The sequence below is a fragment of the Melanerpes formicivorus genome, unplaced genomic scaffold, assembly GCF_026170545.1.
Source record: "Melanerpes formicivorus ecotype bairdi unplaced genomic scaffold, bMelFor1.0.p_v2 SCAF_58, whole genome shotgun sequence".
NCBI lineage: Eukaryota > Metazoa > Chordata > Aves > Piciformes > Picidae > Melanerpes > Melanerpes formicivorus.
Genome location: NW_027142410.1, coordinates 1,587,708 through 1,609,951, shown reverse-complemented (window position 1 = coordinate 1,609,951; position 22,244 = coordinate 1,587,708). Strand labels below are relative to the sequence as shown.

General features: G+C 44.8%; 1 protein-coding gene across 1 annotated transcript in view; it reads right to left on the bottom strand.

Annotated features, from left to right (window-relative positions):
* INO80 (INO80 complex ATPase subunit) overlaps positions 1-22,244 on the bottom strand; it is an 85,574-nt gene that overhangs the window by 60,636 nt on the left and 2,694 nt on the right. The window contains exons 2-8 of the mRNA XM_068161439.1: positions 13,024-13,209; positions 12,007-12,173; positions 11,844-11,911; positions 9,004-9,165; positions 6,677-6,797; positions 4,166-4,380; positions 1,838-1,891 (exon numbers count right to left, since the gene is read on the bottom strand). Coding sequence (XP_068017540.1) covers positions 1,838-1,891; positions 4,166-4,380; positions 6,677-6,797; positions 9,004-9,165; positions 11,844-11,911; positions 12,007-12,173; positions 13,024-13,166 — 930 coding nt within the window. The 5' untranslated portion in view covers positions 13,167-13,209. The remainder of the gene's footprint in view (positions 1-1,837; positions 1,892-4,165; positions 4,381-6,676; positions 6,798-9,003; positions 9,166-11,843; positions 11,912-12,006; positions 12,174-13,023; positions 13,210-22,244) is intronic.

Below are 22,244 nucleotides of genomic sequence, written 5' to 3'. Positions count from 1 at the left end.
CCCCCCTGCCATGGGCAGGGACACCCCACACTAGATCAGGCTGGCCAGAGCCTCGTCTAGCCTGGGCTTAAACACCTCCAGGGACAGGGCCTCAACCACCTCCCTGGACAACCCATTTCAGGGCTTCACCACTCTCATGGGGAAGAACTTCCTCCTCACCTCCAGCCTGAATCTCCCCACCTCCAGCTTCATTCCATTCCATTCCCCCTAGTCCTATCACTACCTGAGATCCTGAGAAGTCCCTCCCCAGCCTTCCTGTAGGCCCCCTTCAGATACTGGAAGGCCACAACTAGGTCACCTCGGAGCCTTCTCTTCTCCGAGAAGAGAATCATGTCTGATTCATAGAATGGTTTAAGTTGGGAGGGACCTTGAAGCTCCAATCCCCTGCCATGGGCAGGGCCACCTTCCCCTAGACCAGGTTACTCAAGGCCTCATCCAAGCTCCTCCAGAAGAGAAAATACCTGTGATACTTGACTCATCAGTAACACTTCTGAAATGGCATGAGAGAACATGAACTTTGAAAAACCTCCTGAGAAGGTGAAGAACCTGAAGAGTTTCAGCATGGCATAAAGATCTGGTAAGTCCTTGAAGGAGATTCAGGAGATCAGAGTTCAAGGCCTGCTTGCAACTCTGATTCAACTATTCCAGACACTTTTCTGTGGTTCTTTTCTCATTGCTTTAATGAGGCTGCTGCAGTAGCAGTGTTGGTGGAACAGAAGCCCTTTCACGTGGTGGAGTTATCCCACAATTTTCCTATCATGCCATGAAGCAGCATAATACAATGTCCTTTTTCATTCTAGTATAAATAAGTCAATGCCATTGTTGCAACAGTCAAAATTGCTGAGTCTGATGTTTCTGACAGGTTTTTTTCCCTCCACTAAAATTAGCACATCAGCAATTCCAACACAGATTTCAAATGGTCAAACAAAATTAAAATAAAGAGGGGGGGGAAGTGGAATTTCAAAGCCTCCAAGTCTTCTGCATCATTAACTTGCTAAAAGGCAGTTTGTGATACCTACAAATACAATAACCACAGTCAGCATGCCCAGACATCACAAAGAAATCCACCCTCTGATAGCTAGAGAGGACCACAGGGAAGAACCTACCTACAGCAAAGTTTCTGAAATACACACGCAGAGGTCCTTTTTCCTGTCCCCCTGACACAGAAAGTGCTCCCTTTCTTGATAATGCATACACAGAACAGAAAATTTCCTGTATCCTCATCTCTGACCTATACTTGACTACCTTTTCATTGGCCATAGAAATGAATCAGACACTTGAGTGTCTCAGACACTTGAGAAATGCCAGGAAGCCATCACCTAGTGTTCCTAAAGTAAAGCCTTCCAGGCAGGAACAATGACACTTCTCAGAGAAGACTCTAATGAGGAGATAAATTCCTTTTGCAACGACTTAAGCAGAAAATTGTTCTATTTTTAGTCTCAGCTCCTATATATCTTTATGTAAATTAACACATTTAATACTCCAAGAGCCCCTTTGATTTAAACAAGAACGCTTAAACCAGCGAATTTTAGCTGCTGGATAGACAGGCAGCTCGAAAGCCAAAGTGCACCAAAGTTATTAATTTACTGTATCTTATGAAAGCCAAAAGATCTTGTGAAAGAAATTCACTTTGTTCATGTCATCCTTTGGTTAGGAAACACACCAAAACGACACATCAAGCCCCAGAAAAGCCTTATGCTAAATGGCAAATTACTTCCACACAGCATTTTCTCCTCTACACTGCCCTGCAAGTACAGTCAGTGGTGTAAGAACACGTAAGGAGGCTACAGTTTGCTTATTGCACCCAGTAAAAGTCATGAAGCTAAACAAGACTTACCTTTTTGCTGTTGGTTAGGAAAAGGTTGCGTGCTGAGGCTTTTTGCTTGTATGCCTAGAAAAGAATGCCCCCTTAAAGTTAGTATTTTAAAGGATCAGCAGACACACATGCCAACTTCAGCCATGCACAGCACTGTGTAATTAGGTACAGTTACTGTATCTCTGACTGAAACAGCTTTTCATCCTTAATTACTGAAAGCATGCATGAATGCATTTCAGCTCCTGAAGGAAGGAGGTAAAAACCCCCTCCCTTTTTCAGGATTGCTTCTTTAACTACTATTGCAAAGAAGGGTTTTCCTATTCCACTCTTATCACTGAAGTAAAGAAAAATTTCCACTGCTTCCCCAAGATGTTAAGAATTAATGCCAACTCCATGTACATCATGTGATCATAATCAGCATTATGAAAGATAGTAAGGTCTATCACACTGCACATATCCTTTGCCTGCCTTGTAAGATCATCCTTTATGACACAACCATCACTCATAGCCCACTTTCCAGAATTCAGAGTCTGTTAACTATGAGCTCCAAGAAGCAGGTTCTAAGGTCCATGTTTGGTCACATTTCAGAAATTGGCAACATTGAAGCCAGCTTTCTATTTACAATGTGCCTGAATAGAATAGAATAGACCAGGTTGGAAGAGACCTTCAAGATCATCACATCCAACCTATCAACTAATCCAACCCACCTGATCAACTAAACCATGCACCCAAGTACCCTATTGTGACCATTTGAGGCGGTGCCTTTAACAAAGGGACACCATGGCCGAATGTTTTATAAACAAGACAGGTCTAAACTCATTTCATTGGTGGAGAAGCAGAGCACTGCCTTAAGTTGTGATTCCCAGCGGGACTAGTCTCAGTCTTGTACTTCTTCCCCCACCTTTCGCATGCTCACAGCTTCTGGGCTTTTGGCCAGACTGACCTTGGAGCTGATAAAGCGTGAGGCCTCTACTAACAAATTCTGCTTAAATGAACAATTTCTCTTTTTTGCTCTTTCTAACCCTCCTTTGGGAAAAAGGGGAGAGAAGGGGGTACAGGGGGAAACCCTTCCTCCTGGCAGGGGAGGGGAATCTCATTTCTGTGTTACTTCGTTGTGTATTTCTGTATATATTGTAAATACTGTAAATTCTGCATATAAACCTGCATTTCCTAAACTGCTTTGTAAATACAGCACACAATCCTTTGCTAATCCAGCTGCGGTTTTTTTTCCTTTCAATTTTCTTCCCTTTACTTACAGGGGGGGGAAGAAGGCTTGAGGCCTTCCCCCCAACCCTCGACACCTATCAAGTCTCCTCTGAAGCTCACCCTACAAGTGATACAATCACTTTGCCCTGGACTGCTGTGAAATAAGTTTCAAAAACCACACGTGCTGCAATGACTGAAACATTCCTTTCCTAAACTTTATGTAAAATCTAGATACTGGTTTGCTCCACACTGCTGTTCTGTGCAGTAGGAGGAGTACCTGCTAGAGTTTACTCATGGAATAGGGTTGCATAGCTGTGGTGGGTTAACACCCTTCTCTGAAAACAAAAAAAACAAAGCAGGGTGGAGGGCTTTCGGGTACTCTACCCTCCCTGCAGGGCGTTTTTCCCCTGGGAAGCTGAGTCTGTTCCACTCCCCCCTCCCTGCCCAGCCAGGGTATAAAAAAGCAGGACATCATAGCTGTTGGATCTCCTTTTTGAGTCCTGCCTCTGCTGGATGAGAGCTACTGCAGCTGCCCCCCTGCTCCTCAGCCACGTGGCCGGACCTGATCCTTTTCCCTACTGCCTCCATGCCTCCTCAGAGAAAGACTGGTTTTGTATTGTTCTTTTCTGTCCCACTCCCATCCATCCTTGTTCCTTGCCCTTGTGAACCTTTCCTGTTATTGTTATACATATATATATATATATATATATATATATATATATATATATATATTTTGTTTAAAGAAAATTCTTCACCTCTCTACTTCCAAGCCGACTCCAGATTATTGTTTAGTGGATTTGCTCCTTACCCTTTTTTTCCCCCCTCTCTGTTTGGAGGGAGGAGTGGGGGAGTGGGGGAGAGATTCTCAGCCTTTCCCCCATCTGGGCTTTTAACTCCCAGTTAAGGCTCAAACCACTACAATTTCCAAACAAAAGCAGTGGTGAAACACACATGATCCACTTGGCTATCACTGGTCATTGAGAAACTCAACATACACTGTGATTACAGAGTATCAGTTTGGTCATTAACGACTACCACAACCAAGTATTGCTTCACTCTGGTTTTCCAAGTGTCACCTCCCCACTGAGTTAATTTTCTACTTCACTTCCCTGCTATCATCACAGAACCATTAGCCAGGCTCACCTTTGGCAACTCCTTTTTAACAATGCTAAGCCACACTTTCCGCCGACGTGCATTCAGCTGTTCAATAGTCAAATGCTTTTTTTTGGAGCCAGGTGGTGGTGTGTCATGAGAGAACTTGGCAAAAACTTTGGTCTGGTGATGGTGGCGCCGCGGTGACTCCTCCGGAGAGAGCTCTTCGTCCCGTCTCCTCTTTTTCTTCACTTTTTTCAACTTGCCTGCATGGCAACAGTGATCATGAAAAGCAATTTATTTTTCTGGGGTGTGGGATGCATTTAGTCAGCTCTCTTTCCTGAGTAAACTGTCCCAGTCAATTTGTATGGGGAACCAACAGAAAACCCAAATCATCCATGTTGGCCAATCCTGGCACCATCCATTTACTGTGAGATACTTCCTCTTCACTTTTTAATGGAAAACATAGAGGGGAGGGGAGGGGAGAGGGGAGGGGAGAGAATAGAATATAAAGAACAGAATAGAGAATAGACCAGAGCAGGTTGGAAGAGACCTTCAAGATCATCGTGTCCAACCTATCATCCAACACCATCCAATCAACTAAACCATGGCGCCAAGCACCTCATCCAGTCTCCTCCTGAACACCTCCAGGGATGGTCACTCCACCACCTCCTTGGGCAGCACATTCCAATGGCCAATCTCTCTCTCTGTGTAGAACTTCCTCCTAACCTCCAGCCTAAACCTCCCCTGGCACAGCCTGAGACTGTGTCCTCTTGTTCTGGTACTGGTTGCCTGGGAGAAGAGACCAAGATCTGCCTGGCTACAACCTCCCTTCAGGTAGTTGTAGAGGGCAATAAGGTCACCCCTGAGTCTCCTCTTCTCCAGGCTAAGCAACCCCAGCTCCTTCACTCTCTCCTCATAGGGCTTATGTTCCAAGTCCCTCACCAACTTTGTGATCTTCCTGCTTAAATAATAAAATGGTGAAATGCAATTTTTCCACTCAGGTAAACATGCCTTTGGACTTAAAATATCTGGGACCTGATGCTTTGTGGTAAAATTCTACTTAAAGGCACATAGAGGTAAAATATTTAGAGGTAATAAGGTTAGTGTTTGGTAAGTTAAGTCTCAAATCAAACTTCTCAGCAGTTCAAAGAGACTGGGATGTTATCATGTATTCCAGATACCAACTTTCAGAGGAAATTGATACTGGTATCAGATACTAAAAATATTTTTTGTGAATATGCAAAATCATGCATGCTGCAAGATTAGGGGAGGAAAAAAATCCATACAGATAAAGGAACTTGCAGAAAGATAGGAAGGAAGCCCAAAATAGCCCCCTTAAAACACAGCTCAAACTTAAGTACTTGCACTAGAGAGGATTCACCTTACACTGACAGTTCATAGCCTTCTCTTCCTGCTTCCTTACAGATTTACAGCTGCTGCCAACTCAGTCAAGAAAGGAAACTGCACTTCCTGGCAAACATGCATCTGAGAAACTTCAGCTGAGGTCACAGAATTAACTCTATTTTAACTTACATTGGACAACACAGAATCACAGAATTACCTAGGTTGGAAAAGACCTTTGAGATCATCGAGTCCAACCTATCACCCAGCACCATCTAATCAACTAAACCATGGCACCAAGGGCCTCATCCAGTCTTATTTCAAACATTTCCAGAGACAATGACACCACCACCTCCCTGGGCAGCCTATTCCAATGGCAAATCACTCCTTCTATGAAGAACTTCCTAACATCCAGCCTAAACCTCTGCTGGCACAGCTTGAGACTGTGTCCTCTTGTTCTATCACTGGTTGCCTGGGAGAAGAGACCAACCCCCACCTGGCTACAATCTCTCTTCAGGCAGTTGTACAGAGCAATAAGGTCTCCCCTGGGCCTTCTTTCCTCCAGGTTAAACAACCCCAGATCCCTCAGCCACTCTTCATAGGGCTTGTGCTCTAGACCCCTCACCAGCTTTGTTGACCTTCTCTGGACATGTCCGAGCAACTCAACATCTCTCTTGCACTGAGGGGCCCAGAACTGGACACTGTACCCAAGGTGTGGCCATACCAGTGCTGAGCACAGGGGCAGAATATCTTCCTGGTCCAATTCTGAGCTCTCTCTAATTTCCATAATACTCTCCCTATCACTTCTTGTTCACTTGAACTACCAGGAATAACTGCATCAGGTATTGGAGAAGTTCTTGCATTTTTCAGGAACTGTCATGCTTACAAATAACTCTGAGTGAATGGAACAGTTCACACAAACAGCAATAAACAATCATACAAGGCACTGACTGCATAACTCTCTCATTCTAGATTCAGAGGTGCACAAAGAAAATCAAAAGCCATGAACTCCCAATTCACAGTCCTTTTTATCACCCCAACTTTCTAGAAGCCAGAAGATGAAGCACAGTGTTTTCCCAAGGTTCTTGCTTCGACAGAACAGGCATTTCCCTGCAAAACCCAGGAAGCTTTGAGCATTTCTGTTTATTCAAAGGAAGTAACAGAGGTAAGAAATTTAATCACTGCAGCCATGTAAAAACACAAGGCTAGTGACTTTACCTTTTAATTTCTTCTCCTCTTTAAACTTCTTTTTCTTGGGCCCTAGCAGGTGGCGCTGCTGCTCGTAGTAAGGATCGTGTGTAGACAGCAGTCCTGCACTGTAGTACTGATATTGCTGCAACTGAAGTGGAAGTAAATGAGCACAGTAATGGAAAACAGATGCAGTACATAACAGAGACAGCAGGTAAACAAGTTCAGATCTTGATCAGAGATCAGAAACATGCACCCCTCCATATTTAACGTCCTTATTCAATGTCCAAAGTGAAAGCACCGCCCTCAGGGACAACCTTCAGGTTCTACACAAGAAGCCAAGCCCACCCAGTTCTGAAGACAGGAAGAGTGGGCACTGCAGTTTACACTTTCAAAACACACTGCTCCATCTTCTCCATACAGATGCTGCCCAGCTAGACAGCACATGACATGAAGCGATCCAATTAGGGGCCTCCTACTGCCAAATTACATACATGCTCTGCTTCATCACTCCAAAGGATGTGAGAAGTGTGGATTTAGATAAAAGGCACTTCAAAAAATTTCCACAAGAACAAACAACTTGGAATGTTCAGACTGCCAGACAAAAATACAGCTGACTCAGCACTTCCCCCCCCCCAAAGTTATGAGATCTGTCAGTACATTCCATGCACTATGCCATTAAACAATTATACACATCTTACATATGCACAGGCAAATTAAAGGCAGTATATTAACTATGGAAAATCTAAGCACATAATTAAGTTAATAAAAGACTTTTGGAAGGTGAGAACATCAGCATCACCAAGCTTATCTGGACAGATGTTTCCCTCCCTCCCTCATAGGTGTGTACTGCTGATCTGGCAATTCCTGGTCATTTCCACTGAGTACTATGTCTTACTAGTATGGAAATAAATATTAGTGTAAAATCTAGCAAAAGTTATCACCTGTATAAAATTGGGTGTATGAATATTTGTGGTTAGGGAATATTTCCAGAAGCTAACATAATCTTGGTTTATAACTTAAAGGAAAGAGGTGGACAGAAGCAAAAAGCTGGGTGGGTCAATATTTCTTCACTCTTCTGAAGAAATATTCACAGTATCACAAAGGTTGGAAGAGACCTCGAGGATCATCAAGTCCAACCTGTCACCAGACCTCATGACTAGACCATGGCACCAAGTGCCACATCCAATCTCCTCCTGAACATCTCCAGGGACAGTGACTCCACCACCTCCCTGGGCAGCACATTCCAATGACTAATGACTCGCTCGGTGAAGAACTTTCTCCTCACCTCCAGCCTAAACTTCCCCTGGTGCAGCTTGAGACTGTGTCCCCTTGTTCTGGTGCTGGTTGCCTGGGAGAAGAGACCAACCCCTTCCTGGCTACAACCACCTTTAAGGTAGTTGTAGAGGGCAATGAGGTCACCCCTGAGCCTCCTCTTCTCCAGGCTAAACAACCCCAGCTCCCTCAGCCTCTCCTCACAGGGCTGTGCTCAAGGCCTCTCCCCAGCCTTGTTGCCCTTCTCTGGACACGTTCAAGAGTCTCGATGTCCTTCTTAAACTGAGGGGCCCAGAACTGGACACAGGACTCAAGGTGTGGCCTAACCAATGCAGAATCCAGGGGCACAATGACTTCCCTGCTCCTGCTGGCCACACTATTCCTGATACAGGCCAAGATGCCATTGGCCTTCTTGGCCACCAGGGCACACTGCAGGCTCATGTTCAGCCTGCTATCAACCAGTACCCCTAGGTCCCTTTCTGCCTGGCTGCTCTCCAGCCACTGTGCCCCAGCCTGTAGCACTGCATGGGGTTGTTGTGGCCAATGTGTGGAACCTGGCATTTAGATATGTTCAATCTCATGCCCTTGGACTCTGCCCATCTGTCCAATAATAAGGAAGAAAATCACAAACTCCCCTTTCAGGGAGGCAAACATCACCTTACTACCTGTTACCTCAATGATGATGCAAATATATTACTTTAGGTTTAAACAGTTTAAGCCCCAAACAACAGCTACTACCTGCAGTAGAATTTAACCCACAGCACACTTCAGTGTTCATATGTATTAGGCAAATCTTGCATTCTAGCACCCTCTATTTGCCCTGTTGACTGGGACAGAGCCTTGTGGAAGCTGTATGTAATGCATGTGCCAGTACCAGCTACATGAAGTACAGACAGATTCGCAGCATAAAGCATCAACAGCTCTTCAGCCTGTAATTAATTAACCCATGTCTGAAGATGCTGATAGGTTGTTGAAGTCTCCCAAACAAGAGGGTATTTCCCAGTCCACAAAATACTAGAACAGTTAATGGAGTTAAAGAAAAGAACAAAAATCAAGGCAATGTAAATGTTGTGGCTTTTTACCTCTTTATCTTTGCTGTATTTACTTTGATGCAGTTTCTTGTATTTGTGTAATCGCAGCATGTTGTGAAGTTCCTCCCTTGAAAGAGAAAATTCTTCTTCCTCCTCCCCATCCTCATCACTTGGTGAATCAGTGTCACTGGAGTCATCACTCAGAAGGATACTCTAACAAGAAAAAAGGGAAACTCATTTAAACAACTGCAAGGCCCTACACTGAATTGTTTGTTTATGCAAAGCACTCCTGAGCCTTCAGTAATGGGCTGGGGGCCTGGCCCAGGAATGATACCTAGCATTTACAACGTGTCCTCCCTCTGAAACCCCTCACAGGGAGAATGGTTTGCTGAAGTACAGTACAGCGTAGTAGTGAATCCAACACACGTGGTTTGATTTGGGGGAAGAAGTTTTTTTCTGTTCTGGAGGAAGTTAAGTCACTTTACAATCCACTTCATCTGTCTGTGGTCTCAAAAAGCAGCAGTGAGAAAATCCAGGATAACAGGAAGGGCATTTTGTGAGGTACAGGTGCTTTCATATTCCATTTGTAGTTAGTTTTGCTATTCCACCACTTCCATCTGCACCAGTTCCAGCAGGTTTGGCTCATGCCTAACCTCTGGGCAACTCTGGTTTTCCTTACTGGAAAAAGCCACAGTACAATGAAAACACAAAGATGGTATAAACCCACAATTCCATTCCCTCCTCCCCTCTTCATTTGGACCTTCATATTACAAACAAACTTCCAGCAGAGTCCCAAACATCCATTTAATGTATTTCATAATAGATGGTTTTAATTTGGACAGAACACTAAAACCACTTCAAGTTTTGGAAGGTACACTCAGTGTGAAATTCAACTCAGATGCTGATGCTGCTGCTCATCTAAATTGGAATGCTTGAATCTACACAGACCATAAACCTATTGTGTTCTACATAAAGAATACTGTATGAGACTTCATCAGCTCTCACAGGCTCTTCTTTCTTTCCATTTCCAAGGTGAGAAGCCTCTGTAGAATATACTTTTTGCTTTGGTAAATGTTATTTTCTTAATGTAATAACAAAAAACCCCCAAAGAAACAACAACAAAAAAAACACCAAACCAAAACTCCGCCAAAAAAACCTCCCCACATTTCTTTCTTCCACATTCCTTTCTTCTTCGCATGGGACACTGGCTCTAGCTAACACCAAAAAATCAGTGTAGCAAACAATAAGCTAATACAGAACAACACTGAAAAAAATCACAGTATCACAAAGGTTGGAAGAGACCTCAAAGATCGAGTCCAACCTGTAAATGAATTTCTCAGCAGCATGAACTATTACCACATCTCTGTGTCACCTTGTGCCTCTTTTTCAGTGTTTGCTTTTGCATCAATCACATGATTTAAGGTAGCTCTTAAATTAGACTGGCTTTCTGAGCTCTCAGTGGTCAAGTAAAATTAAATGAACTATTCAAATGAGAACAAGCTTACTGTAAACTGGGAACTGTATTTGTGATTACGCTCTGACCAGCGCCCAACTAGAGCTCCCAAGCAGAGAGGGACCTGGGGGTGCTGGTTGACAGCTGCCTAAACATGAGCCAGCCGTGTGCCCAGGTGGCCAAGAGGGCCAATGGCATCCTGGCCTGCATTAGGAATAGTGTGGCCAGCAGGAGCAGGGAAGTCATTGTGCCCCTGTACTCTGCTTTGGTTAGGCCACACCCTGAGTCCTGTGTCCAGTTCTCGGCCCCTCAGTTTAGGAAGGACATTGAGACACTTGAAGGTGTCCAGAGAAGGGCAACAAGGCTGGGGAGAGGCCTTGAGCACAGCCCCTATGAGGAGAAGCTGAGGGAGCTGGGGTTGTTTAGCCTGGAGAAGAGGAGGCTCAGGGGAGACCTTAATGCTGTCTACAGCTAGCTGAAGGGTGGTTGCAGCCAGGAAGGGGTTGGTCTCTTCTCCCAGGCAACCAGCACCAGAACAAGAGGACACAGTCTCAAGCTGCACCAGGGGAAGTTTAGGCTTGAGGTGAGGAGAAAGTTCTTCCCAGAGAGAGTCATTAGTCATTGGAATGTGCTGCCCAGGGAGGTGGTGGAGTCACTGTCCCTGGAGATGTTCAAGAGGGGATTGGACATGGCACTTGGTGCCATGGTCTAGTCATGAGGTCTGTGGTGACAGGTTGGACGCGGTGATCTTTGAGGTCTCTTCCAACCTTGGTGTCACTGTGATACTGTAACTTATCTTCTTGTTGCCCTCTGCTTGCCTATACATTTGTGCATCACAATCTATGTCAGATGACAAGATGTAATTATTCATCTGGAATATTGTGTCCAGTTTTGGGCCCCTCAGTTCAAGGAGGACAGGGAACTGCTCGAACGAGTCCAGCACAGAACCACAGAAATGTTTAGGAGTGGAACATCCTCCTTATGAGGAAAGGCTGAGGGAGCTGGGTGTCTTTAGATTGGGAAAGAGGAGACTGAGAGGTGACCTCATTCATGTTTAGACATATGTGAAGGGTAAGCATTGGGAGGACTGAGCAAGGCTCTTCTCCATGATGTCCAAAGACAGGACAAGAGGCAATATGTACAAGTTGGAGCACAGGAAGTTCCATGTGAACATAAGGAAACATTTTCTCAATGTGAGGGTTGACAGAGCACTGTAACAGGCTGCACAGAGAGTTGTGAAGTCCCCTTCTCTGGAGACACTCAAAACCCACCTGGATGCACTCTTGTGTGACGTTCCCTAAGTGATCCTGCTCTGGCAGTGGGGTGGTCTAGATGATCTTTTTGTTTGAGTTGCCTTCCAACTCCTAATATTCTGTAATCACTCCCTATAGGCTGTCAACAGACTTCAAATAGCTGCATTTCTGTGCAATATTCTTACCTTCAGCCACTTTCTGCTTTTCTTCAGTTTGGAAAAGTTATACAAGCTCCCTTTTTCAGACTTTGGTTCTATTTAGAGAGGAAAAAGAAAATCATCCTTAGAAACAATGCTTTTCCCAGTTTATCCCAGATAAAGCAGAGTTTCAACCTAGTACATTTCCTACCTGGCTGCAGTACTCCATTCAGAGAATGTGTGTTGAGCATCCCGGAATGTCCTGCTCCAGAAGACTCTCCAAGCAAAGAGTTTGGAGGCTCTTCCTTAACTTGCATCAGGGGATCCCCAGACTGAGGCAGCAAAGGATTGTCATCCAATCCATCTTCACTTTCATCGCTGCAAGAAGATATATAGTGACAAGGAAAGGAAAATGGTCAAAGGAGGAGACACCCACACAGCCTTCTCACATGTGCCCATTTGTCTAAAGCTTTGGTAACTGAGACAGATTCAGATGTAACCACACATTAGAAACACTGCTGTTAATTTCCTGTTAACCCCTCAGAAGCAATTAATCCTCTGACCAGCCTGGCTATCAACCTGCACCTCCAGTCTTTAGGTGTCTGATCAGAGAAGCATGAACTAAGCAAGAAACCATTATCAAGCACAGTACTGGCATCCTCAGCACTAAGTGGACAGGTGAGAAACAGAGCTATAGTTCTATGCCTTCTGTGGATCTTACTACACACTTACAAATGTATCTATTAACTATTCCCCATGCAGTTATCAGTTCTGCAACTCTACAACTCCAAAACACAGATGGAATGAGACATGAATTGTTTGGGGATAAAAACATACCTTGATCACTGCTCATTGCTAGAACTCAGTTACATATAACTTTTGCATTTGACAGCAGTCTCTGTATTTCACCGATGGCTACAGGCCATAGCCCTGCCCTGAAAAATCAACTTAAGTGCTTGTTCACCCTGATTTTGCAGGCAAAGGAAGCTTTGGCCACTCAGCTATGAGAAAGACCTTTGTAAGATCATGACAATAATTTGTGAGTTGGCAAAATGCTGAATTATCACTGTGAGCTAAGAGAAGCACAGGGCAAAACCTCTGAAGGAAAAGAGTTTACAGTGAACATGTCAGTACTAAATCCTTCATATAGCATTGCCAGGGAACATTATAATAAGAATGCCTGCCTTTCCTTGGTATCCCCAAGGGAAAATGGAAAAGGTTTTGATACCTGGATATACTCCTGTTAAAGATGGCAGATGTCTGTCGTAAAAACTGATCCAGTTGCAGAGCTTTCTCCAGATACTGCAGATAAAGGGGTTTTGCCAGCTCTGAGCAGCTGCCATCCTCCCTGGCACCCAGCTCTGAGGCCATAGAACAATCTTCTCCTCATGCACAGGTGCCTCTGAACACGCAGCTGTTGGGAAGACACAACAGTCATCACCACCATCACCTCTGAAAGGAATGAATTTGGTGAGTGGACAAATCTACTGCATGCTACACCAAATAGAATAGAAGAAACCAGATTGGAAAAGACCTTCGAGATCATAATGTCCAACCCATCATCCAACACCATCTAATCAACTAACCCATGGCACCAAGTACCCTGTCAAGTCTCCTCCTAAACACCTCCAGTGATGGTGACTCCCCCACCTCCATGGGCAGCCCATTCCAATGGGTAATCACTCTCTCTGTATAGAACTTCTTCCTAACATCCAGCCTAAACCTCCCCTGGTGCAGCCTGAGACTGTGTCCTCTTGTTCTGGTGCTGGTTGCCTGGGAGAAGAGACCAACCTCTGCCTGTCTACAACTTCCCTTAAGGTAGTTGTAGACAGCAAGAAGGTCACCCCTGAGCCTCCTCTTCTCCAGGCTAAGCAAGCCCAGCTCCCTCAGCCTCTCCTCACAGGGCTGTGCTCCAAACCCCTCCCCAGCTTTGTTGCCCTTCTCTGGACACGTTCCAGCAACTCAACCTCCTTCCTAAACTGAGGGGCCCAGAACTGGACACAGTACCCAAGGTGTGGCCTAACCAGTGCTAATACTGAACCCAGAACTGAGGCAGTTCAGGGCAAAAAGCTTAGGCTGCAGTTACTAGGTATACTAAACAAAGAAAGAGAAATTCACATGGAACTCTCCACCACAATACAACCACAGCCAAACCCCTAGCTTCTTAAGTTTTCTGGTTTATGGCTTGATGGATGCCATTCGATACTAATGAGCACTGCACTGGCCTGGGATGATAATCCCTGTGCTGACAGAAACGCAGAGCACAACGGACCCAGTCCTTGAGCGTCTAAAGTAAGCTTTCATCACTACTAAGGATACTCTGAACAGAGAACAGCTGTGTATCATGAAATCTGAATTAAAGGAATAATACATATATATATATCATAGTATAGTATCATAGAATCAGCCAGGGTTGGAAGGGACCACAAGGATCAGCTAGGTCCAACCCCCCTGCCATGGGCACGGACACCCCACACTAGATCAGGCTGGACAGAGCCTCATCCAGCCTGGCCTTAAACACCTCCAGGGATGGGGCCTCAACCACCTCCTTGGACAACCCATTCCAGGGCTTCACCACTCTCATGCTGAAGAACTTCCTCCTCATGTCCAGCCTGAATCTCCCCACCTCCAGCTTCATTCCATTCCCCCTAGTCCTATCACTACCTGATATCCTGAGAAGTCCTTCCCCAGCCTTCCTGTAGCCCCCTTCAGATACTGGAAGGCCACAATGAGGTCACCTCAGAGCCTTCTTTTCCCCAGACTGAACAGCCCCAACTCCTTCAGTCTGTCCTCATAGGAGAGGAGCTCCAACCCTCTGATCATCCTTGTGGCCCTTCTCTGGACACCTTCCAGCACCTCCACATCCCTCTTGTAATAGGGGCTCCAGAACTGGAGGCAGTACTGCAGGTGGGGTCTCACCAGAGCTGAGTAGAGGGGGAGGATCACCTCTCTCGACCTGATATATATATATATATATATATATATATATATATACATAAAATCCCTTATTTTATACATACATAAGTTATTCTAAAAGGGGAAAAAAACTGCAAATAGTGTTCTTCTGTTGCTTTTATCATTCAGTTCACAGCTGTTACAGATAAAACACCTAAAGACTTCTCTTTTAAAGCACTGATACTCTCACAGCACCCAGAACACACAGCTGTTACCGACTGACAAGCCTCCCACAAAAGCTTGACCAAAAAAACCTTTCCAATCTAAAACTGAATCATCTTCACTACAGAACAAGTGACACGTAATTAGCAAATTAATAGACACTTTTAATGGCTTCAAATTTAGAATACACTTTAGTTGTCTGCACTTCCAGCTAGTAGACATAGTCTGCCTGATTTTAATGTCTTATTTGTTCTCAGGATTGCATATTCTTCAAGAACCAAACACACTCTCCCTGCAACATTTGCATTATACATTGCTTCAAAACCAAAGCTATCACAACATTCTATTGCTCTGTCAATAGCCGTGTTTCTCTTCAAGTGCAAAAGATGTTGTAACACTTGTTACATTAATAGCTCTGTTAACTGGAATTTTGTTTGCCTTTGACTACCAAAGATGCCATAATTGTCATAGTAACAGCAAGAAAGATAATTTTCAATTATTTCCAAAGTCACAGTTGTCACTGTATGAATGTAAACACTATCAATACCCTCAAGGTGCTAATACTACAGTATCCCAGTATCACCAAGGTTGGAAGAGACCTCAAAGATCATTGAGTCCAACCTGTCACCACAGACCATGGCACCAAGTGCCACATCCAATCCCCTCTCAAACACCTCCAGGGATGGTGACTCCACCACCTCCCTGGGCAGCACATTCCAATGGCTAACAACTCTCTCTGGGAAGAACTTTCTCCTCACCTCAAGCCTAAACTTCCCCTGGTACAGCTTGAGACTGTGTCCTCTTGTTCTGGGGCTGGTGGCCTGGGAGAAGAGACCAACCCCTTCCTGCCTACAATCACCTTTCAGGTAGTTGTAGACAGCAATGAGGTCTCCCCTGAGCCTCCTCTTCTCCAGGCTAAACAACCCCAGCTCCCTCAGCCTCTCCTCACAGGGCTGTGCTCAAGGCCTCTCCCCAGCCTCGTTGCCCTTCTCTGGACACGTTCAAGTGTCTCGATGTCCTTCCTAAACTGAGGGGCCCACAACAGGACACAGGACTCAAGGTGTGGCCTAACCAGGGCTGAGTCCAGGGGCACAATGACTTCCCTGCTCCTGCTGGCCACACTATTCCTAATGCAGGCCAGGATGCCATTGGCCTTCTTGGCCACCTGGGCACACTGCTGGCCCATGTTTAGGCAGCTGTCAACCAGCACCCCCAGGTCCCTCATATGCCTTAAGCGTTTCTTTCTGGTGCAGGACAAAAATAAAACCAGTCAAGCTTTTGAAAGACTAAGTTGCTCTTCTGCAGAACTCTTCTGGTTTCTATCACTTCTTAAGAAGCTTAAAAAAGCTGAAGCACACTTCACATCAAGTTACTCCAAAACATTTTGCATTCCTTGAGTTATTAAACTGTTAATGACTAAACAGTTTGAGGCTTATATAAGTGAAAAAAAGCAGCAAATTTGAGTCCTCAAACTGTTCTCCCTTCACATACACAGTCAGAAAAATCAGCATCTAACTTTTTCCCAGACTTTTATCCTCAAAAATGAGAGAACAGATTCAGAGCTCCCAAAGTTATAAAAATCCTATGGAGATTGCCACCTTGAGACTCATGGCTATGGATAAACAACAGCAAATTTTATTTGACACCTAGCCTTAACACCTTTACTCACACAGAACAAACCACAGTGTGCCCAGAATTAAGACAGGATAACAGCCCTCACTTAGAAGTTGTTGGTTTTTCTTTCAGGTTTATCTTTCTCTATGCCAGATCTTTGTACACCTGACAGGAACGGAATGATTGACCTCTGTTACCAAATACCCATTTCCAGCAGAAGTCAGCAGACAGAAGGAAGCACCTGAAACTTTCCTTAAGGTAAAGGTATTCAGAGTCACATTCCCCAAGAAACTTTCATCCACATACATCATACTGCTTAGCAGACATCTGAAAAACACTACCCTAGCAATAAGAAACTGACTTCCAAGAGACAGGGCCATGAAGAAAATAACAAGGTTAGAAAGCAAGAGGAAGCAGCAGAGAATATGGAACTGAGGAGACATAGATGGGAGAAATTAATGGAGAGGAAAAAAGGACACCAAGAAGGTCAGAGTGGTTTCCTTCAGATCACCAATAAAAACTATGTATATTACAGCTGGAAGATTCAAGCCCTAGTAGGGTATCACAGTATCACCAAGGTTGGAAGAGACCTCAAAGATCATTGAGTCCAACCTGTCACCACAGACCATGGCACCAAGTGCCACATCCAATCCCCTCTTGAACACCTCCAGGGACGGTGACTCCACCACCTCCCTGGGCAGCACATTCCAATGGCTAACAACTCTCTCTGTGAAGATCTTTCTCCTCACCTCGAGCCTAAACTTCCCCTGGTGCAGCTTGAGACTGTGTCCTCTCATGCTGGTTGCCTGGGAGAAGAGACCAACTCCCTCCTGGCAACAATCCCCCTTCAGGTAGTTGTAGAGAGCAATGAGGTCTCCCCTGAGCCTCCTCTTCTCCAGGCTAAGCAACCCCAGCTCCCTCAGCCTCTCCTCATAGGGCTTGTGCTCAAGGCCTCTCCCCAGCCTCGTTGCCCTTCTCTGGTGATCCCTTTTATCACTCCATTTCAAAATGCATCCATCAACAAGAGCACATGTTGGTAACATCCATTATAATTATATATATAATTATAGTATAAATTATTACTTTGACTTTTCAAGTCAAAATGTCATTTGTAATCATTGTTTAATGGTTTTACTCAGGCCCAGAAGGCATCTTTCCACTGTCTCCTCTTGGCAGAAAATCTCCTACAGAGACCTCAACATTTAGTGGCATTGCCTGTCCTCAAGGCACCGCAGGACAGAAACGTGCCCCAAGAAGCACAAAGCATGCAAGACTTTATTTGGATTCATGGCCTCCAAGGAAGCTAACCACCAAATGTCCTCTTTTGCACCCCAGTGAGCCTTGCCCTCACAAACCTATGCAGGCTTCACAGCAAAACACAGGGAAAGCAGTAAGATACATTTGAGGTCAAGTTTTTAATTGGAGGACAGAAAATAGGCCAGAGGCAAAACAAACACTATCATATTCCTGATCTAGAATGAGTAACTGGATGCTTTTCCAGCTGCCCAGGTCCACTTGCCTAAGTGCTGGTCTACGTGGACCCACCAGGCACTCCACAAAGGCACTGGTGCTTATCTGGCTCCACCCTCACACAGCTGAGGAGACAGCCCGGCAGAAGGCTGTTTTCTTTACCTCTGTCGAGGGTTGGAAGGGTCACAACCTCTAAGAATATAAATGACCCTATGAGGAGGAGATGCTATCAAATGTGCTTAGTAATTACATAACTAATAGATTTTCTCAGGAGCTGGCTACTCAGGAGTTGGTACTGCCCAGAGTGACGAATATGAACCCAAGGGATAATACCCTCTGCCTACAGTGACTGCAGGAGTAGGTTTCATTCCAGATTTTAACACATTCAAATCCTCCTGTCACGTACACTACACTAAGCCTCTGTGTTTAGTACACAGGTCTGCATGCTCATTACTTGTCTTGTCTGTACTTTTTTTACATACCTATGCTCTCAAGTATTACTTCCCAGATCAGGAAACCTCTCGTGCCCACATCCAACAAAGCCCTCCTTGTGCTGACACAGTCCAAGGACTCTGCATTCCATCCATAGAAAAAGACCTGCTTTCCCTCACCTTCCTATTTGAATTGTCTCAGAAGGCTCCTGCACATACAAAGTTAATTACTCTTCCTCTCAAAACAGTTGCTCTTCTGTATTCTGCCTACCCAGCCCACAAACACAGGAGAGCTTAGCAATATTTGTAAGTACATTAACAATGCCCAAAACAAATTTAGCAAGAGTTACACAGACACATGGAACAGAGAGGAGCTCAGCCACTGAATTCAGCCATTCATTTATTTATATGCTAGCAGTTGCACAGTACTTCTCTGCTGATCAAAGTAGTAACAGGGGAAGCTAATTGACAGATCCTTCTTTATCCTCTGATCTTTTGTTCTCATTCTAGGTTTTAAGAAACAAAGATTTCCAGTGGCAAAACCTGCTCCAATACTGAAGCTAGAGAAGATGGGATAAAACAACTGAGAACCACAGAACAGCCTGATCTAATACAGTAGGCAAGTGTTCAGGACATCCTCAAGACATTGCTTCAGTGGATTTACATGGTGATGACATTCATTCCAACTCCTCTTTGCCATTTCTGGAGCAAATCTAGCATTTGGCCTACTCAGTTTAAGGAAGACTGCAGACATATTTCCAAAACAGTTTCATCACTAATGGTGACACTGAGGCAAAACCCCAAGCTGTTACATGTGCAAGATGATTGGATGCTGCAGAGTAGTCCTTGGGCTAAACCAACTTTCTTACATATATACACACCAACTCTATGTTAAGTTCCAGTATCAAATTCAAAAGTTATTTGCTTTCTTGCTTCATCTCCACTAGTTAAAACAGTTTAGAATGAAAATGTTTAGCTGCTACACTGCCTGGCCAGCACCCTGAATCCTCTAATGTTCTTACTTAATCAGAAGCTCACACTGATACCATTTAATTGTATCACGTGGCCCTCTGAATTACTAAAAGCACAGGTAAAATATCATCAGCAGAATCTGAGTTTAGTTATATATATAGACCCTTTTCATACAAACAACCCTCATAACCATACTTCTTTTTTTTTAGAAGATGCAAGTTTGGTTGAAAGAAGCCTTCCTTAATTCCGAATCACATTGCTTAGTTAAAGGCTAAAGGAGGTGAGGGGTTTCTTCACTGTTTCTTCGAGTCTGCCCATTCTAATGTCTAGTCACTAAGTAAACACCCAGCCCCGGAGAAGAATCCTCCAAGGAGGTCCTCTGGGAGCAGAGTTATGTTTTATAACAAGGTTTCTAAGTTAGATACCCACTGATCTGCACCAACCAATCAGCAAACCCACTGCTCTCACGGAGCAGCTTAGCTTTAAAAGTAGACTCTCACCGTTTAAAGAGTAACCACTGGGTATTGCTGAATGAAGTCCAACAAGTTTTTACTGCTGGTGTCAATTTAAAGCAGAAGTCCCACAAGTGGAAAGCACACAGTTCGGTACTGGTGCCTAGCTGCAAGCTAAAAAGGATTTGCTTGGTTCAGCTGCTTGAAATAGTACTTTTACCTCCAGGAGTTTCTTGTTTTGTTATTTTTCTTCAGTTTCTGGCATCTGTACACCTCAGGTAAGGCTCAGAGGATTACTTTTTCTTCTCTTTATGCCTAATACTAACATCAAACACCACAATAAATAACAACTACACTCCTAGCTGAGGGCACATACACAAACACGAGCTGCCACGGAGGTAAAAGGTACAGCACAGCAGCTAATCTGCAGCATCTCTTCTGAGCCCGAGACAAATGCAAGGCTAACCAATACAACTAACTTCAACAGCCTCACCTGATATACTAAGTGGGGGGATATGGAGTGCTACCAGCTAGCAGGTGAGCACCCTTATTTGTTCAAATATCTCATTCCACAAGAGCAGACTGTCTTACCTCTCCTTTCTCCAACTGGTCTTAAGCACATTGACAAAACACTGAACTGGACAGAACCCTGAAATCCCACTTGACACACGGAAAGTATGTGCTCCTTGTAGCCCCACTTAAAGCACTGAAAAGTTTTACCCATAAAGCAGGATTAAAAACCAGGATCAAGAACACCACCTTAGTTCCCACACCAATTTAGTTGTTCACTGGGTTTTTTCCACATGTATCATAGTATCATTCAGGGTTGGAAGGGACCACAAGGAGCATCTAGTTCCAACCCCCCTGCCATGGGCAGGGACACCCCACACTAGATCAGGCTGGCCAGAGCCTCATCCAGCCTGGGCTTAAACACCTCCAGGGACAGGGCCTCAACCACCTCCCTGGACAACCCATTCCAGGGCTTCACCACTCTCATGGGGAAGAACTTCCTCCTCACATCTAGCCTGAATCTCCCCACCTCCAGCTTCATTCCATTCCCCCTAGTCCTATCACTACCTGACATCCTGAGAAGTCCTTCCCCAGCCTTCCTGTAGGCCCCCTTCAGATACTGGAAGGCCACAATGAGGTCACCTCAGATCCCTCTCTTCTCCAGACTGAACAGCCCCAACTCCTTCAGTCTGTCCTCATAGGAGAGGTGCTTCAGCCCTCTGATCATCCTCGTGGCCCTTCTCTGGACACCTTCCAGCACCTCCACATCCCTCTTGTAATAGGGGCTCCAGAACTGGACACAGTACTCCAGGTGGGGTCTCCCCAGAGCTGAGTAGAGGGGGAGAATCACCTCCCTCGACCTGCTGGCCACACTTCTCCTGATGCAGCCCAGGATCAGATTGGCTTTGTGGGCTGCAAGTGCACATTGAGAGCTCATGTTGAGTTTCTCCTCCACCAGCACCCCCAAGTCTCTCTCCTCAGGGCTGCTTTCCAGCCAGTCACTGCCCAGCCTGGATTTGTGCCTGGGATTGCCTCGACCCAGATGCAGGACCCTGCCCTTGCTCTTATTGGACTTCATGAGGTTGGCTTGTGCCCACCTCTCCAGCCTGTCCAGGTCCCTCTGGATGGCCTCCCTTCCCTCCAGCGTGTCTGCTGCACCACACAGCTTGGTGTCATCAGCAAACTTGTGGCCTTTGACACCAACTTACAGAGATTTTCCAAACGGGTATCAACACGTAAGACATTTTTCTATCTTGAAGACACTTGAGACATGCAACACTCATTAGAATAGCAGAACACTGTAAGAATTTTCTGCAGTACCATCTCCAGAATAATCCCTGCACATGCACATAGAAGATTAAGTCAAGGACTGTATGGTAAACTTCCATTAATGCAGTGCTATGGGCAAGGTGTATTTTTGTCACGTTTCTTCATAAGCATATAATATCCAATACAGACAACAGTGGTGGCATTAAAAACTTCAAAAGGTATTTTGCTTGGAGGAGAATCACAAGCTCTCCTTTCCCCTCTCACATTTCAGCTTGCTTTGATAAATGCATAGTTAGACTTGACAACTATTTCCCGGAGCACGCTGTACGCCAGGTCTTAAAGCAAAACATAATCCCCATCCAGGCTCCGTTACAGCGGTGTTTTAGCCGTAACTTTGATACCTAAGAGATTACAGACAGGAGGATAGTTCCCCCAGGCCCTCAATCTCCACTAAACTCAAGTTGAACGAATAAAAGACAGGTCCATTTAACTGAGGTGTGAGCTCACACCATTCCAGTTTGAAATTAAAAAGAAGCCATTTTAATTGCCTTTCTGAGTAACGAAATGTAGCTAAAATTAGACACTGTCCTATATATATAGTGCTTTACTGCACT